Here is a 15,009-nt window from a genome sequence, read left to right on the forward strand (position 1 = left end):
CGTGCTCCCCTCAGAGGACCTGCGTTAGAATCCCCATAGTCTTACTACTAAGGATAATGCTTATAATTATATCAATAAAAAAAGATACTTCATATTTCCGCCCATGTCCAGATATATCTACCGATTCGTCCCGCGGTGGCCTCCTCCGTGAGAGACTTCATATGAGCTTTGCCTTTTTATCGTGAAAACAGTGCCACATAAACGTACACCATGCCTGTGTGAAACGGACCTTCGGCCATGGTTACAATTGCGGCCATCTCTAGTACAAGGTGGAACATGTGACGTGGTAACACCGCATACAAAAGAAACATCAGTTCAATCAAACCACTGACTTTTATAAGATATTTTATATACTATTTAATAAAGGCCTGTTGTCAAACAACAGACCATTTACTGGGCTTCCAATTTTTTCTTAATATATTTTTTATCCCCTTTTTCTTTATCCAATGATTCCGAGGAAAGCGAAAAATAGGGGTATATTTTGCATCACATGTTGCATAATTGCTATTGCATTTGGGTATACAACACTTGCCTGGCATATGCAAAGGAATATAAGAAACATACTCTCCATGGTGGTACTGATTCATTACAGTTTCATATTTATTAATACAAATACAAAAAAATTGCCTACACAAATGAAGGTGATGATCGTTTTATATTCACCGTATTGTTTTATTTTTGCAATTCTAAAACTACACTAATATATTGTTTATAACACTTATAGGCCACATCCATAAATTACACTTAAATAAGTACAGTAAATCCACATTATATCCACATATCACAATAATACCATATACCGTGAACGGCTTCAAAATAATATTCGTAGGACTAATGACAGCGTTGCCAAATTTGCTGTGTTCCGGCCTGTACTAGAAATGGCCGTGTTACAGTAGACGCGTTTCCGCGTGACACAAGGAAACGCGACCACTGTAACATAGGGCGGTATTCGCAGTCGCTACTTATTCTTAAGATCATCTTAAGCATAGCGACTCTGAATACCGCCCTTACCCACTTGCCGGCAACGCACAGCGTGGCAATATTTTACAATTACTAGATCTAGAGACTTCCGATCTTTCAAGGCGTATCACCATTAGGAACGCGTACCCTATGTTGAGAATCACTGCTGTACAGAATCAGTTCGTTGCGAAATTTTTAACAATTTTTTCTGACTAAACATAAAATATGGTTTCTTTTAAACTTTTTCGCTTTTCAAGCGCAGAATACATTGATGTAAAAAAATTAACATTAATTTTGAATTTTACAAACAATGTTGCGGACAGTCCGTGTAGCAAATGTCCATCGATCAAAAGGTGTTGATTCACTCCTGAAAGCCACGACAAATATTTGTTTACACCCTGTACATTGTTATTATAGCTGCATGAATATACTTAATGTTTTTCCATAGATTCAACTGTCAGTTCAGGAAATAGACTTATCAAAATTTGATCTAAAAGGATATATGCAGTATGTTTATTGAGTGGTGGGTGTTGCACAGAATCTAGAACAGAATTCATCAGCTCGGACCATGGTTTATAAAGTCCTATTAACCAATAAGGCAATAAATTATATAATCCCTTTTTCGCGTTCTCATAATAATTTTGACGAGTTTCTTCGGACGTCGTTTCATGCATAAACCTTTTATCACCCATAACCTTTGTATGCAAATATTTCACTGCAGTTGCGGCGCGACCACTACTTAAAAGCTTTGCCAATACGTTGTACAGCAGAACGTTAACAAATGGATCCACTTTTGCACGAGTTGACAAAGCAAGCATCCAAATTACTCGTGCGATTACTGAAGGCACATGTAATAGTTTGTCGACTGAAATGAAAAACAGAAAAATAAGGAAGATTAATAGATGATTCATTGTACATAAAATTAACATTATACATGAATAAATTATTGCCGGAGAATTGTTGACTGTTTATATTTGAAAAACAAACCAAGCTCGGAGTTCGCTTTGTACAGTTTTGTCCCGTTATAAGGTTTACACGGGTCATCGGACGGAGACCATTGGGCCCAAAACGAAGTGCTCTTTCATTTTTTCGAATCGATTAGCGATCACTACCGTGATCGCCGTGCCAGGGTCAGTTCAATCTCAATAAGTCCTTATTCACTCTACAGTGAGTTCCAACTCTTAAACCGGCCAAGGATCCATTACTTTCGGTTCAGACCGAATCCCCGTTCCCGACATTTACACCCGAATTACCGGAGCCCGGAGGACGACCTTACCGAAGACAGCCCACGGCACCCGACTAGATTCTCAGAGAGAGTCTCCGCCCCGGCAACCTCCCAACAATACGATACTACCGCCATCTCGAACGAAAGGACAATATTAAGTCGCAGAGGGGATTGCTGACCTACGCGCGTGCAGCGATTGTTATACAGCATTGGAAAGATCTCGTCAAGAAGAATCGATTAATGCCATATTTCTTCGAAATCAGATGGGATCATCTTGAAAAATAGCCTCATAGTTTGAGATTTTGCGGAATTGAACAAAAGAAACCGGTAGTAAAATCCCAACTAGCCCGAAATTCTCTCGGGTAGGCATCTGAGCAAATGTAAGCGATACTCTAGCAGACTGGGGCGGCATATGTGGTTCATGACCTTCATTTCATGGCCGTGTTGGGGTTGCGTCTGCCCTATGGGCCACTAATCCCTTGGCGATTTCATACTGGGCATTAGGAAAGGGCAAACAAAGGCTCAACACGACCCTGACATGTAGGTTATGAGGCTCATTTGCAACCCCAGCCTGCTCGGAACATAAAATTTTTCTTTTTGGACGGGGTATGCATCAACAATGCCTAGCGTCATGGGAAATCCCTCGTTGATCGTACTTCCGCCAAGTAATTAATAATATTTTAGTAAAACAAGAACCCTTTCTTTGGAGCGTCGTCGCCTCGACATATTGCCATCCCGCGATAAAGATAAGGCGGTGCTGGCGCAGCGGCGTTCTCACCAGAGAGTCGTGCTCGAAACGACTCAATGGTTCTCCTGCTGTGCCGAATCCGCTCTGTGTAAGCGGTGGGGGTGCGTTTCAACAATGCCTTGCAGCATTGTGGGAGAACTCTCGTTGAGAACACCAGTAACGGCTGCATCAGAGGAGCAGGAGACTGCGTCATCTCACGGTCTTGTTGCTGATTATTAACTAATTGGGCATTGTTTTGTTAAAATTAGATACCTAACACAATTTCTGATAGTCTAAGGACTGTGGGATTCCCCTAGTCAGAAATTGTGTATTTGAATTTATGAATGTTGAGGGAGGGGCCTCAGCGGTGCGACATTGTATGGTTTTCGAGATGTGGGATGCCATGTTCTCCTGTGCGTATGAATGTTCCGTAAAGATCGATTATATATTTGAATCAAGAGTCTGGCGGATATATGTAAGCGCACACACCGCCTCGCTATGTAGAGGGGCCCATGCGTGGCCGAGCGATAAAATGCAGCGTAAGTCTTTTCGGGACGGACCCACTCTGGCCGCTGCCGAGAGCGTGAAGCTGCGACACTCTGTGACGGTAAATCATGAGGTACATGTCATTAGGGTCTGCGAAGTGTTTTAGAGATAGAGTTCTCCGGGCTACTGTGTAGCCGCGTACAAAGAATCAACTTTGCGCAACAATTTATTCTACTAAACTTTGCGAAACAATTTATTCTACTAAACTTTGCGAAACAAATTATTCTACTAAACTTTGCGAAACTAATTATTCTACTAAATTTGCGAAACTAATTATTCGTTTAACTTACAAAATAAGTTATTCTGTTAATGATTTGATTTAAATTATCATTGGATTTGCTCAGTTAAATTTACTATTATTTCGCTTTTATTTTATAATTCAACTCGTGTATATTCCATCCTACAATCAAGTGTGCGCGTGGTCGCGTCTCATTTCTGTTTCTGATTCAGGTTTATCAGCGACGCAGAACTATCCAAACTTCAAACAGCTAATTTAAAGCACAATGACCTCTTATCTCTTTCTCTACACAGGTAAGAAATTATCGCAGCGGGTTCCGGTGGCACTCAAATCAATCGGCAGACTCTCCGCTTTAAAATGAACTTAAGACATTGATGTTCCGATCATCCGTCGCAAAGATACAGCAAGATGAAGAGAAAATGGAATTTATGCAATTTTTTAGCATATTTTGGAAAGCACATAAGAGACCGAAATTTTAACCGAATCGACAAAGTCGAATATGCGGCTTAAAGAGAAAAGACTGATCTTTCTATTGCTTTTTCATAAACGTTCTACGATGATTCGTTCGCATCCTAGAAGCAATTAAAGTAGAAAAAACGGTTTTTACTTCAAAGTTGAATAACTCGGCCCACAAAAATCGCACAAGAAATTTGTTACACTTTTCTTACACAGGAAATAACCGCTTTCGACTGGTGTAAATCGAATTTGTGTAAAAAAAATCATACTCCCCGTGGAACATCGCAAAGTTGAAGAAAAGTTTTTAAAATTGACCAAGTGCTCTTTATATTGCTATAACTTTGCCGAAAAGCGATGCATCTAAAATTTGAAAAAGCGGCTGAAAGTAGAGATTCCACGCTTTCAAACCATATTTTCAAAATATCGATACGACTATTTTTACCGGAGTTATGACTATGTGAACTTGCCCCTATTTTTCGGGCTCCTAGAGGTGATCCTTTAATTAATGTGAGGAGTATATGCTGTCTGGTAAATAAAAAAATGTCTGGTAATGTTATATATATTTATTTTATCTGCACAAAACATATTCTCCAAACATTTGAAAATAAGTAATGAATTAATTTATAAAATATTTAAATAACAAATTTCGTTAAGCCCTTCTTCGATTCGTTTTTTGACATCAGCCGCCGACTTGCTTCTTGACTTTTGACGTAACCCTCACGTTTCTCATGAGTGTACACTCTACCTGCTGCCTCTGTCACTTGTTTAACACACCTCTCTCCTAACCCAGTCCATACTGACCATGACAAGGCCACTATGGAACTTGCATGGGCGCCTCAATGAACTTCTTTATTTTTGCCGTACTTAGTTTGCACGTCAGAGGAGGTTCATATACCCCTCCAGACCAGTCAATCAGTTCCAAAAGGTTCGAAGCATCGGAGTTGATTAGGGGTGTCCTCCTTGGACGTACAGAAAGATTTCCTAGTATGTTATCTTCTCCGCCCCTTAAGGGGGCCGTCTCCTTTTTGTTATGGTCCGAATCGATCGAAGCGCCCTTGTAAACAGACGGACCCTAATGAAACTACTGCGGTCGGTAAAAAGAAGTTGTACAATGGTGACATCTACCGGTACTCTACGTAGACGAATTTTTGACAGCATAGTTGCCGCATGTTCTGTTGTCTCCGTCTCTGCCGCGCTGTTTCCACAGCTCCTTCTATTGAGAAGCTTGGAGGAATACGGCACGAGAGCTGCGTCTAGGCAGCGATCGCCGGGCTCCATGTACCGCTGATGGAGGGGGGAACATCGACAGGAGCGGTGGTTATGTGTGGGGAACTGCGGTGCGTCAGTCACGCACACATAACCACCGCTGTAGGTGTTTCCTCGTGCATCAGCTGTAGCTGGAGCCCGCCAATTCCTGCGTCTAGCATCAGAGCCTCGCTGAACGTAAAGGAGGATAGCACTATTGAAAGATAGAGAGGTTGAGTAGTGAAGTTAGGAAACATGTCAATGAAACAATACTAATTTAGTATTTATTTATACATAGAACGATGCAATACTTTGTACAATCAATGTGCAAATTCAAAGCATACAATTTGAATACGGTACATCACCGAAGTGTAACATGCCGATCGTAATGAAATTTATGAATGCTGTAATTCTTCTAAAAACATATGCCGCTTTTTTTCATCTAACTATACATCAAATTATCTTTTATATCAACAAGAATTGTCTGTTTCAATAATAGTTTTGTACATGGTTTTCTTCGGAATTGTTATTCCACGGTTGTAAAAATTTATCAATATAAACCAGAGTTCAGTACTAACAATACTGATATTTGGGAATGTCCCATTAAACGATTTTATTTAGCTACGATCCTCTGTTTGTTTGTTTGTTTGATTCAAATCTGGAAACTCAATTTTAAACCACTTCCAACCATCCAATTCCCTCGAAACTTTGCAGAGGTGCGTGGTTTGGTTGACAATACAAAATTATGAAAAAACTCCGAGTGGGTGAAAAAATTACCTAGTCACCAAGAAATAATAACCCATAACAATAAATCAACCATTCTTCAAGCAAACTGTTAAACTGCATACAGCAATAAGAGTAATGTAAATCCACAAACACTAAAAACTAGAAAAAGTATATTAAACAAGTTATAATAAACGATTTTATGAAAAATGCATTAAAAACTAAAAAATATTTATTATCTTATACTACAATTTCGATGGTGTATTTTCACATAAAATCGTGGAGCAGGATATCTCGCAACAAATTCATTTCGACACTTGAGGCTATACTAAATTGATTCATATTCTGTTATGAAATATCCTGAACCACGTTTTTATTTAAAGTTGAAAAACACCATCGAAATTGTAGCACAACACTAGAAGTATTTTTTAGTTGTTAGTGCCTTTTTGACGAAATCGTTTAACAGAACATTTTTTATATATTTTTTGTTTCTAATCAAGTTATAGTCATTACAATAAATCAATCCAATACCTGCAATCAACTACCTGTAAAAGAAAATTTGCAGTTTAGCGATATTTTTGTAAAAGGATTTAGTGCCGTGTTTCGACCCCAAATGCCCCACTGTGCGCCGCCGAACAGTCCAAATCCTCGCTGGTCGGGACCGGCGCGGCGTTGAGCTCGTATCGCGAGCAGAGCCCTAATTCTCAGAGTTCGTTTCTCGCTTCTTTTTAGCTGATAGGGGGAGCGAGATGGAACGCTTTGCCTGCGCGACGATCGCGCACAGAGAGGACGGAGTGTCAGGCGTCCGAAAGACGGAGCGAGACAAACAACATCTCGTTGTCTATCTCGCACCACCCTCGCTCGCTTTCAGTGCCTCTTGCTCGCTCTCGTTTCATGAGACAATACTGTAGTATCTTTTATTTGACTTTATCCAGATATTATCTTTGCCCATCTCTGTTCTCCAACTGCTTCGCCGTGATTTATTCAAGCCTCCTTGATGGAAAAATATTGATAGGGGAAATGCGGCAACAGCGCGATTCGACTCTCGATACGTCTCGGCAACTATGTCTTTCCTACATTTATCGGCTAGATTGGACTTCCACCGGTTTTGATGGTACAAGGCACGAATATACCATCAACGCCGGTGACGGAGAAACCTTGAAGCTTCATTCTGTCATTTTTCGGGCTGTCCTGAGTACACGATTCGTAAATTCATTATTATTTCAAAGTTGGGTGCTTATTAGCGTTCAAACGCACCAGACCACCCTGCACAGATGTCTACTGAAGGCAACTGTACCCGCAAAAACTTCCTTCGGGCCGATTCCAGGACGAAAGTTGTAATTTACGATTTGCTTACTACACGCGTATACGCGCACGCTTTTCCTAGCTTGTGTGAGCGTACTCACACATTCAAAGGCCCGCGGAGACGGCCCCCTTAAGTCAATAATCTTTTGAATCCCAATTCTCCGCTCCTTACTATCATCGGAGCACAGGAGTGTTTGGATTATTATCTCACTGAAGGCATACCATGCCGAGCGTTGGATAATTGGCAAAAACGGCATCTACTACAGGCTACTTTTGCAACCTTAGTTGCTGTAGCTGAAATAAAAATGTGGCGTAGACCTTCCTCCCAGGAGTGTTTTACCTTGATATTGAACCAGCAGGGGAAGTATACACTAACGATATATTCGACAATCAGTCTTAAGTTCTGCAGGGTTTTGCGTTGAAGACCATGTTTTGAAACCCATATGCGTCATAATCGTTTTGCTGTTGTTAACCACCTTGAATGGCTCATAGGACCTATTTCAAGAAGAGCCAGATCCGTGAAAATCATTTTTATTCTCATGGCCTGTCTTATTCGATAGCCATATGGTTGATCAATAGAAAGATTTTATATGACCGCCTCACTTAGTGGAATAAGAGGATCTCCAATCGAAAGTTCGATGAATGAAGGATCAATTTCAAGTTCTGTAGCTGTGTTTAACATTTTGCCTATGATACCTGCCCACTTGTTGTTAGACAATGTCTTCCCGTCTAATTAAATGGCGAAGGGGTGACACGTTTGTATGAAGGGCACGCACCAACCAGATCAGCTTATGACCCAGATTGACCTCTACCCAATGCATGGCACCACCTTCCCAGCCAGTGTTAACATTTGTAGAATCACCTCCAATGGCCTGCAAACTCTTATCAATGCCCTTGCTTTTCATGAATTCCACAAGATTATCAGCAATAATTTCCGCTAGCTTTTGTGTTCGTGAGCCCCTCTCTGGAGTGAAGTCGTAGATATATCTTCCACCTGGCTCACTGCACACAGAATAGTGTTGTTCTCTAATTATGCCTCGGAACTGCTGATCTGAATTTTTTGTTTTCTGCATAACGTTAGTTATACAGGGTGTCCCAAAAATGTCGGAGTTCCTTGAAAGGGGTGACACAGGGGGTGATTTGAAACAACTTTTTCCTTAGCGAAAATATTGTCCGAAGCTTCGTTAACGAGATATTAACAAAAACCCCCGACCAATCAGAGCGCGCGCCTTCCGCCCGAGCTCCCGTTGTAGCGTTGGCTACGCGGCAGGCGGCTGCGCTTGTACTACGAAGGTATGAACAAGCAAGTCGGCATGCACCAAAGGAAATCGCGTTACACAGTTTTATTTTAAAGCGGAATCTTAAATAATAATTGTTTGAAGTGAGAGGACAAGAAATACGCAAATTTCGTTTTCAAATAAGGCATAAACGAAAAGGTAATGTAACAAAAAATGTACGACAAGTGATCATAATTCGTTATTGAGGTAAAAATCCGTAGTTTAATCACGGCTAACATAACTCAATTTAAAAAATAATATTAGGTGTATGAATAAATTCTTTCAGACTGGATTTACATAATCGGTATAAAGCAACCGAATTTCTATCGCAGTGATATTCGTAAGCTACCAGAAAAATGGCAAAAGATAATTAACAATAATGGAAATTATTTCGATGATTGAGTTGTTTTCATATTTTTTTAAATCAAACTTATTGAACCCTAAAATCGAACAGAATTTATTTCTACACCTAATAATCACTAATAAATTAAATAACACTCACCCCTACGGGCATTCCTTTCCTTCCTTTCCTTCCTTTTCGGAAACCTGTGTCACTAAGTAGGTCACTGTGCCGATCCTGGTCATCGGTGGACGAAAAGATTTATGGTAGGGTTGCGCCGAGTGCACAGCTGATCTCAGGTACACGACACCATCCAAAGTTAAGAGTCGCAACGTCAAGTGCGTCCGCGTTAATGTACCGAATATTCACTTCACTGCACTCCTACTAACACTGATCACTTAATTTATTTTTCATGGAACGTGTTGTTCCTACGTTATAAAAATTTGTGGAAATGAATAAGAACTTGGCGTTCGGAGCCGTGGGTATTCCTGCGCAAATTCTCACACTGCAGCACTTGCGTCCCCGTTGTTCGGGGGGTACACTCAGAACCTCGAGTAATACTCTTGAGCAGAGAACATTTCTGGGACGAGATTACTAGCTGACTGACAGGATTTTTTCCAAGCAACTTCCTCTACCCCCAAGTAGTTTCTCTCGTTCCATTATGAGTTAACTCCCACCAGAACAAGAGGCTTTAGGTAAAAAGAAGCCAGCACATTTTCGAAACACATGTGCTTTGCAGAAGTGCAACGAACGACCCATCCTAGACTTTCACCTAAGTCCGCGCTCCGTCCTTTTACTGCCAATGTACCCGTTGCTTAGAGATAGACAGCAGACACCACGTGTTTCGGTTCAAAAGGGCCCGAAGAGAAGAGAAACAGAAAGTCTTCGAGTTGCTATAATGAAGAAAAGGCATACCAATCCTGTTTCCGTTTTCCAAAACCTGAGTTCACGTCAGCTACGAGGCGGAACCAGCTAAGCCATAAATTACTCAAAACAAATCGTTCTCTACCGCCGACTCGCAGGACAATATGGTAATAAATCGTGACCCTGGCGAAATGCTATGGCCGACCAGCCTGATTAATTTTTGGGAACTAGCAATTAAAAAGTAATATCCAACATCAATACGCCTCGCGGAGAGATACGGGAAGAAAGGGGGTAACTCGTTTACTGCGCGTAGTCCCGCCTGCTTCGTGTTTCCTTCAAATTAAAGACAGATCCCTTATCTCTCGAGTATAAGCACGCGCTAGAATTGCCAAACAAAAGCACGCGTTGACGTATTCCGTGCGAGAAAAGGTGGGCTTCGGGGAGGAGATATTGCTGTGAAGAGGGCCTCTTCAAGACAGTGGCCGCTTCAGAGAGATGCAGGGCAGATTGGTTAGGTTCCGACCAATCGGACTTCATGCCCACCTTTTCTCGCACGGAATACGTCAATGTGTGCTTTTGTTTTGAAATTCGAGCGCGTCCTTATACTTGAGAGATAAGGGACCTGCCTTTAATTGGAAGGAAGGACGAAGCAGGTGGGACTACGCGCAGTCACCGAGTTACCCCCTTTCTTCCTGTGTCTTTCCGCGAGACGTATTTAAAATTAATCAGGCTGGTCGGCCAAAGCATTTCGCCAGGGTCGCGGTTTATGACCGTATTGTCCTGCGAGTCGGCGGTAGAGAACGATTTGTTTTGGGTAATTTATGGCTTAGCTGGTTCCGCCTCGTAGCTGACGTGAGCTCAGGGTATTCGAAAACGGAAACAGGAATGGTATGCCTTTTCTTCTTTATAGCAAGTCGAAGACTTTCTGTTTCTCTTGTCTTCGGGCCCTTTCGAACCGAAACACGTGGTGTCTGCTGTCTATCTCGAAGCAACGGGTACATTGGCAGTAAAAGGACGGAACGCGGACTTATGTGAAAGTGTAGGATGGGTCGTTCGTTGCACATCTGCAAAGAACGTGTGTTTCGAAAATGTGCTGGCTTCTTTTTACCTAAAGCCTCTTGTTCTGGTGGGAGTTAACTCATAATGGAACGAGAGAAACTACTTGGAGGTAGAGGAAGTTGCTTGGAAAAAATCCTGTCAGTCAGCTAGCAATCTCGTCCCAGAAATGTTCTCCGCTGAAGAATTTTACGCCATGTTCTGGGTGTACGCTGGGATCAACGGGGACGCAAGTTCTACTGTGCGAGCGTTTGCACGGGAATACTCGCACATCCAAACCCCCAGCGAGGATACGATTCGGCGTTTGGCGTCAAAATTATTCTCAACGGAGTCAATGATGCTGCAAGGCGTGCATAGACGCTGAGGGTGGTCACATCGAGCAACTGCTCAACTAACAGTAATCGGCCCCATTTTATAACGTAGGAACAACAGGTTCCATGAAAAGTAAATTAAGTGATCAGTCTTAGTGGCCGTGCAGTGAAGTGAATATTCGGTACATTAACCCGGACGCACTTGACGTTGTAATCCTTACCTTCGGGTGGTGTCGTATACCTGCGATCAGCTGAGCACTGGGCGCAACCCTACCATAAATCTTTTCGTCCACCGATGACCAGGATCGGCACAGTGACCTACTTAGTGACACAGGTTTCGGAAAAGGAAGGAAAGGAAGGAAAGGAATGCCCGTAGGGGTGTGTGTTATTTAATTTATTAGTGATTATTAGGTGTAGAAATAAATTCTGTTCGATTTTAGGGTTCAATAACAGTTTGATTTAAAAAAAATAAAATAAAAACAACTCAATCATCGAAATAATTTCCATTATTGTTAATTAGCTTTTGCCAATTTTCTGGTAGCTTACGAATATCACTGCGATAGAAATTCGGTTGCTTTATACCGATTATGTAAATCCAGTCTGAAAGAATTTATTCGTACACCTAATATTATTTTTTAAATTTAGTTATGTTGGCCGTGATTAAACTATGGATTTTTACTTCAATAACGAATTATGATCACGTATCACACATTTTTTGTTACATTACCTTTTCGTTTATGCCTTATTTGAAAACGAAATTTGCGTATTTCTTGTCCTCTCACTTCAAACAATTATTATTTAAGATTCCGCTTTAAAATAAAACTGTGTAACGCGATTTCCTTCGGTGCATGCCGACTTGCTTGTTCATACCTTCGTAGTACAAGCGCAGCCGCCTGCCGCGTAGCCAACGCTACAACGGGAGCTCGGGCGGAAGGCGCGCGCTCTGATTGGTCGGGGTTTTTTGTTAATATCTCGTTAACGAAGCTTCGGACAATATTTTCGCTAAGGAAAAAGTTGTTTCAAATCACCCCCTGAGTCACCCCTTTCAAGGAACTCCGACATTTTTGGGACACCCTGTATCTTCACGGTCGTCAAAGAAAATACAGTCCATTTCTCCCTTCTTACAAAGATTATCAAATTCCTGATTTAGGGATTTCACAAGTTTTTTTACGCCCTCTTCACTTTATTGTGATCAACTACAAATCCCTTGTTTTCTTCAATGATGAAACCAGCGTCCATAAAGGCAGCAATTGTGATGGCAGCTGTTGCACGCAGACTTACACATCTGATGTTTTGCGTAGCAACATTAGGTATTTCTAATCTATTGTATTCTATCTTTCCTTTGGAAGTAAATGACATACTTGCGTCTTTAATGTCAGTTCATCATTTTTCTCATTCTTGCCTTCGATGTCAGCTACATATTCATCATTTACTTAATCAGGGGAACATATTTCATTTGAACTTATTAAAACATCTTGCTTAGTTCTCTGCTTGCATTCAGCAAGTCTTCTATTTTCATATTCTTGCCGTTTCTGCTTTTTGACCGGTCTCCTATGTTCAGGCAGATCTGGCAAACCAATCTGATACGGTCCAATAGAACCGGCCTTGTCTCTTTGACATTAAATAGAAGTAACTTACTTCACGGGGATCTTCATTTCTTTAGGGCATGACCAATTAATATGAGCTTCCTTCTTACAACTAGCACCTTTAGAACAGCAAAATTCGGAGCAGAGAACAATTTCACACTTACAGTTTAAGATGTCAAAAAGCTTTTCAAGTTTCAAAGCGAAAGCCTCTTTCACGTCTATTTTTCCTCTACCAAGAGATATGTTTTGGCCAGCTCCCAGTTCTGCTGGATTTTCTTGACGATTGTGATCCGTGAATTTATAATGGGAGAAATAAACGCACTGTTTGCGCGTCTCCACTGTTCAAGCACTTCAGGATAAATATCATTTGCAAGATTTGCTGCTGGATACTTTCTAATGTTCTCATCACTTTGTTCTCTTAGCAAAAGCCCGTACCATAGAATGTCTCGCAAAGTTGTGAGTTCAGAGAGCAACAGTTCTCTGCCAGTTCCAATTAAATTAGTCATATACGTGAAAGTATTTAGTCTTGTTTGTTTCTTAGAAGGCATTCTAAATCCTTTCCGAGTATGACCGCAGTAGCATTAATAAATTTGTAGTGTTACGCACGTGAATGTTCGAGACTTGTTGCGGCGTGAAAGATCAAATTGTGTCTGATCGATGACTGGTCTTACGTTGCCACACTCTTGTCACAGGTTATAATCACAAGAGCTCACTTGTTTTTCAATAATTGACACGTAAGAAATATATTTCACAATAGGTACAGATGTACAATGGATTCTACCGAAGCGTATAATCACTAAGTGTTGACTGAGTTCTAAACTGATGTTACTTTGATTGAAAGTGTTTGAGTACTGACATCGTGCTGTGGTAATCGCTCGCAGGATAACTAAAATTTTCCCTCTCCATGGAACTCGTCGAAACAGTGGTGGTTCCAGGAAGAATGTCGAAGACAAAACTATTGGTGGAGGCGTGTCACTAAGGGTAAGTGGTGAGGGTGAAATAGCATGAAAAACGCCCTTCCGCGTGTTGGAAGCCGATGAAAAATGCAGGTATAAGTGACGCGGACTTTGGGCCTTGGCGTAGTGACCGCGCGGCTGCAATAGAACACGCATCTGGTTGCCATCCTAATCCCTCGGAATTCTCCAAATTGGATGTGCTAATAGCCACTTTGTAGGCTTACAATTGTGTTATTCACAAAAATCCCGAGTTTATGGACAAGGACTGGCAAACTATGTGCCCGCCAGATGACGAACGCTGCCTATAGGGAAAACCCTGACAATCGACTAGGCTATAAATCTAGCTCCACACTACAAGACCCCTACCTAGGAGTACCCTCACACGTCGACTTAATACTGATGTGAGATAAATAAATAACGCATAGGAATATACACGTGGATTGCAAAAACAATAAACTGTACATTTAACACAGAAATCAATTGAGTTACAAGATTATAGAAGAATATGTATAATTTGCTCTTACAAGAGCTTGCTTCGATCTGGTGATCCAATTAGAGTTTCCGCCGCGGAAAAATCCAATCGAACGTGATTGGTCGTTTACAAAGAAAACTGGCGTGAAAATTAGCCCTGGCATTGGCTGCACACAAACTAGGCGTGGTGATTATGCAGCGGTGGTAAAATGCGCCTATCTGCCGGAAAGCCGTTCTCACCCTTGCATCGAAAGTCTGGCAATCCTCAGCCGCACGACACCTCTCAAGGGACCCAACATTCTGGGACTACAGCTCAGGCCGCGGTACTTGGCTTGTGTCAGCTTAGAGCCGATACAATTGCCCACAATAAAGTATCCCGAATTTACAAATGTATCTAGACGGTGACAGACAAAAATATAGAATTTGGCTTCTTAACATGTAGCTATAGACCCAACAATGATTTTTCGGCCGTTGAAAAATAGAATAAGAGAAATGTGTACCTACCCTGTATCTGTAAAATCATATGTGGCGATAATTTAATTGTTTTTTATCGATTTTGTCACGATTTGTGAAACGCTTTAAATGGAGGTTATTTAAAAAGTGTTTGGTGCCTTTCTTTTCTACATTTGTCCAGGTTGAATAGAATACTGTTCGAATTTTAAATTCATGTTGTGTTTTAAAATAATAACCAAAAAACATGGAAGTCATTGTTTTTAATAGACC

The 15,009-nt window shown here is 41.2% G+C and overlaps 1 protein-coding gene across 1 annotated transcript in view; it reads right to left on the minus strand.

Annotated features, from left to right (window-relative positions):
* Positions 1-575: 575 nt before the first annotated feature.
* LOC143372210 (sorting nexin-14) overlaps positions 576-15,009 on the minus strand; it is a 278,394-nt gene continuing 263,960 nt past the window's right edge. Inside the window, exon 9 of the mRNA XM_076818229.1 lies at positions 576-1,825. Coding sequence (XP_076674344.1) covers positions 1,392-1,825 — 434 coding nt within the window. The 3' untranslated portion in view covers positions 576-1,391. The remainder of the gene's footprint in view (positions 1,826-15,009) is intronic.

The sequence above is a fragment of the Andrena cerasifolii genome, chromosome 8 (genome assembly GCF_050908995.1).
Source record: "Andrena cerasifolii isolate SP2316 chromosome 8, iyAndCera1_principal, whole genome shotgun sequence".
Taxonomy (NCBI): domain Eukaryota; kingdom Metazoa; phylum Arthropoda; class Insecta; order Hymenoptera; family Andrenidae; genus Andrena; species Andrena cerasifolii.